This window comes from Gobio gobio (genome assembly GCF_949357685.1).
Source record: "Gobio gobio genome assembly, chromosome: 11".
Lineage (NCBI taxonomy): Eukaryota > Metazoa > Chordata > Actinopteri > Cypriniformes > Gobionidae > Gobio > Gobio gobio.
Window position 1 is genome coordinate 57,044,964 of NC_137104.1, and position 5,000 is coordinate 57,049,963.

Here is a 5,000-nt window from a genome sequence, read left to right on the forward strand (position 1 = left end):
CCGGAGCAGAACGTGAGAGACCCGGGATATCTGCAACACACACCCACACACACACACACACACACTTGTGATTATCATCAGTGTTGGGAACTGTCTGTCTGTTCTGCTCAGTTGATAGTCTAGTAGCCAGCCCATAGAGCCCCATTGTGAACCCGGAAATGTTGAGTACACCAAAGTTTTATTGCAGAAATGTGAAGTATGGGTCCCCAGCATACAGAAACTGCTGGATGCTAATTTGCATATGTTGAGCAATTTGCATAATTAGCATTATTAGCTTAATCGTCCATTTTGACCGCATATTTCGCACGGTATGGCCAATTTATACAATATGTGAGTGGTTTTAGATGTTTTAGAGGATGCTGATTTCATTTCTGGCACTTTCAGACTTCAAAATGGTAATTCTATAACAAATTTGGATACATTTAGTTATTGTTTTTATTAATTTCGGACACAATTTAGGTTATTTTCATGGTAAACACAATGATCTCACATTTCAGAATCACAAGAGCTCTTGCTCTTTGATGTGAATGTTGATAACCTACAACTGTTTACATTTCTTGAGTTCAGGTAATGTTTTTATGCAAATAAGCTGTTGCAGCTATCTGTTGTTGTAATAAGTATGTTATAAAGCAAGGGAGCATATAGTCTATAGTTTTAAAATTGAAATTCACCTTGCAAATATTTTTTTCTTATAATCGCCTTAATATTCGTACAAAAGTCAGTCATGGGATTTAATGTTGACATTTTAATGTTTTCATATTAAGATAAAAGGTGGACAGAGTTATAATGACAGTATTGTTCAATACATTGTAATTTTCTAGTCAGATCCATTTTGTGCATCCCATTAAAATTAGTTACCATTATTTTAAAACTTCGGATCCTTGTGGTTTGATAAGGAAAGGATTAAAAACAGTCAAAATTCAGTGTTATTGCTGCTTTCTGAAGATGTTGTGGAGGATTATTTAACCATTCGACTCTAGGGTAAAGTACTTTCAAAACAAAGAGAGATGGTTTGATCAGGTCAAAATGTCGGGAAAGAAGTGTCTGTTTGCACCATGCAGTGGCAAAGTTGGCGACTTTAAAATATTCCAAAGGAATCGCTACTATGCTAATTAAGAGCTCGGAGCTCGGAGACACAACCATACATGACTTTGCCAAACAATATTGCTACGGATGGTGCTTCATCAGATTCTGTGCTATGTCACAAATCTTGCTAGATCTCATACTTCTCGCTCTAGAAATGTGAGCAAACGCAAGTCAGACTCATGTCAGAGTCAGTCTGGAAAGCGAATCATTCGCTCTCAACTCTCTGCCTTTCAAAACAGTGCTTGTTCTGTGGTCTTATTTATGAAGAAAAAGACTGTAAAAATCCTACAAAGTGGAATCTAGTTAAAAAACATTAGACTTTAGAAAGGCCAGGCCTCAGTATCACTCCAAGTGTTACAATGCTTTCAGGAAGGTAACCAATTGACAGCTGCCTAGCTTTAGTCATAGACCACATGAGTGCAATCATCATCGAATTACATGATGTTTTTTAAACTAATTCTGGGAGTTTGTATTGGAAGCAAATGCTAGCCAACCTGTGTGATTTTTATGGTGATGCCATTATTGTACTGAAAGTTGAAGGATGCCAGACGATTGTTGGCTTTCGACAGTACATTGGTAAATCACTCAAATTAGTAGGATAAACTGGCCTCTCCAATGACGACGATGATGATGTCATCAAGGTTGTCAGAAAAGTGCGGGCAGAGGTTCAGAATATTCCATTGCCTCATGAATACGACCTTGGCAGCTTTAGGCATGAAAGTGTAATTCAAGTTGGAAAAATGGAATGGCACTGTTCTCAGCATAAATGCAACTGCAGACAATCAGGGTGACCAATCTGGTTCCATTCTGGCCATGCATGCTCTTTCGGGATGTGATACCACCTCATATCCTGTCGGGAAGGGGAAGGTGTCTGCACTCAAGGCCATGAGAGTCATACCTGTTAAGCTTCTCCACTGTATTAGAGAGGCAGAAGCCACAGATTTACAGACTACAACACAACGAGGGCTTTCTTTCTGGTTCTGTAAAATCAGAAGACCACTGTAACCTTGGATGCAGCCCGGTATGAAATTTACCGAAAGCGCAAAAGGCCCCCAACACTGAAGACACTACCTCCTACAGAGCGCAATATGCGCCTTCATGGAAGACGTGCCCACCTACAGGTGCTGCTATGGAAAGCAGCAGACCAGCCTGTGGATATCACCTTGTTTGGATGGAACAAGAAGATGGGCCTAAAGGAAGGAGAGGAACTTATGCCTACCCTGGATTCAAGTCCAGTTGCTCCTCCTGCTTTGTTAGATGTTGTCAGCTGTGGTTGCAAAGCCGGGTTGAAACCTTGCACATCAGCAAAGTACAGCTGTGCAGCTGCAGGTCTGGCCTGTACCAGTTGTTGTTCCTGCAAAGGCAATGATGGTATATGCTGCAACATACTTACACAACACCAAGAACGCAAAGAGAGGGATGAAGGGCCTGAAGAAGATGATGACAGAACAGACGAGGATGGTGAAGATGATGAGGCTGCCTTTTGTTCATTAATTGTGAGGCATAGCAGTTTGCCTGAAGGTGGTAGCCAGTGTGTGCTTTGTGTGGTGCGGAGGTGAGGCCCTCTTGGTTAGCCTTGTATCTGGCGGGCTGACCCGGGTTGCCCAGACGGAGTTTTAACTGGGTCCTCGTTGGATCTTGCGACTTGTGGACTAACCTGGACAGCCCTTATGCAATTCAGGCATGGCCCTTGCGACTTGCGGGCCTGTCTTGTATGGCATGTATATATTTTACATGTTTGGTGTGGTGCGGAGGGGAGACCCTCTTGGTTAGCCATGCGTCTGGCGGGCTGACCCGGGTTGCCCAGACTCAGTTTTAACTCTTGCGTCTAGCGGAGTTTTAACTGGGTCCTCATTGGATCTTGCGACTTGCGGACCAACCTGAGCAGCCCTTCTGTTGCCCAAGCAACTTGCAGGGCCTGTGTTGAATGGCATGGGTATAGTGTATATTTGTACATAGTTCGTTGATCAAACATGGTGATGGGCTTAGGTGATGTCATCTCATTGGGTGTCATAAAGAGCTACGCCATTAATATGTATCGTACAGTTGCAGGATCCAAGTTATGTCAAATACCCGCATTGCTTTTTCCTCCAGAAATGCATAACATTTAGTCTAACAAAGATTCAAAAAGCAATTTTGAACCCTCAAAAGTGTCAGGAGGGGATTCAGCATCACTACACCCTGAAAACAATGCTTCAACATTCACAAGAGCACTCATGATTCTGAAATGTAAGATTATTTTGTTTACCATTAATATAACCTAAAATTATGCCTGAAAGTAATCAAAATTTGCCTAAATAAATCAAAATATGTAATAAAATTAGCTCTTTGAAATCTGAAAGTGCCAGAAATGAAATCAGCATCCTCTAAAACATCTAAAACCACTCCCATATTGTATAAATTGGCCATACAGTGCAAAATATGTGGTCAAAATGGACGATTAAGCTAATAATGCTAATTATGTTAATTATGCAAATTGCTCAACATATGCAAATTAGCATCTGGCAGTTTCTGTATGTTGGGGACCCATACTTCACATTTCTGCAATAAAACTTTGGTGTACTCAACATTTCCGGGTTCACCTAGTTGGCTACTAGACTATGATGTCGCACCTCTCGAAGAGCCAGCGCGGGTTCACCAGGACGCTCACGTCTTCGATGCGTCTGTTGTTGGCGTAATGGAAGCGTTTGGGCAGAAGCTGTTTCAGATACGGCTTGATCTGCTGCTGCGGCCGCTTACACTGAACACAACACACACACATCATCAACACACACACACACACACACACACACACACACACACACACACACACACACACACACACACACACACACACACACACACACACACACACACACACACACACACCATCATCAACGGCTTGATCTGCTGCTGCGGCCGCTTACACTGAACACAACACACACACACATCATCAACACACACACACACACACACACACACACACCATCATCAACGGCTTGATCTGCTGCTGCGTCCGCTTACACTGAACACAACACACACACACACACACACACACATCATCAACACACACACACACACACACACACCATCATCAACGGCTTGATCTGCTGCTGCGGCCGCTTACACTGAACACAACACACACACACACACACACACACACACACACACCATCATCAACGGCTTGATCTGCTGCTGCGGCCGCTTACACTGAACACAACACACACACACACACACACACACACACACACCATCATCAACGGCTTGATCTGCTGCTGCGGCCGCTTACACTGAACACAACACACACACATCATCAACACACACTCTCACACACACACACACCATCATCAACGGCTTGATCTGCTGCGGCCGCTTACACTGAACACAACACACACACACATCATCAACACACACACACACACACACACACACACCATCATCAACGGCTTGATCTGCTGCTGCGTCCGCTTACACTGAACACAACACACACACACACACACACAATCATCAACGGCTTGATCTGCTGCTGCGGCCGCTTACACTGAACACAACACACACACACACACACACATCATCAACACACACACACACACACACACACCATCATCAACGGCTTGATCTGCTGCTGCGGCCGCTTACACTGAACACAACACACACACACACACACACACACACACACACCATCATCAACGGCTTGATCTGCTGCTGCGGCCGCTTACACTGAACACAACACACACACATCATCAACACACACTCTCACACACACACACACACACACACCATCATCAACGGCTTGATCTGCTGCGGCCGCTTACACTGAACACAACACACACACACACACACACCATCATCAACGGCTTGATCTGCTGCTGCGGCCGCTTACACTGAACACAACACACACACACACACACACACACACCATCATCAACGGCTTG

The 5,000-nt window shown here is 43.9% G+C and overlaps 1 protein-coding gene across 1 annotated transcript in view; it reads right to left on the reverse strand.

Annotated features, from left to right (window-relative positions):
• LOC307133536 (venom phosphodiesterase CdcPDE) overlaps nucleotides 1–5,000 on the reverse strand; it is a gene marked incomplete at both ends in the record, with an annotated part of 53,389 nt that overhangs the window by 23,924 nt on the left and 24,465 nt on the right. Inside the window, 2 exons of the mRNA XM_079828616.1 lie at nucleotides 1–30; nucleotides 3,699–3,826. The exon at nucleotides 1–30 is cut by the window's left edge and continues 40 nt beyond it. Coding sequence (XP_079684742.1) covers nucleotides 1–30; nucleotides 3,699–3,826 — 158 coding nt within the window. The remainder of the gene's footprint in view (nucleotides 31–3,698; nucleotides 3,827–5,000) is intronic.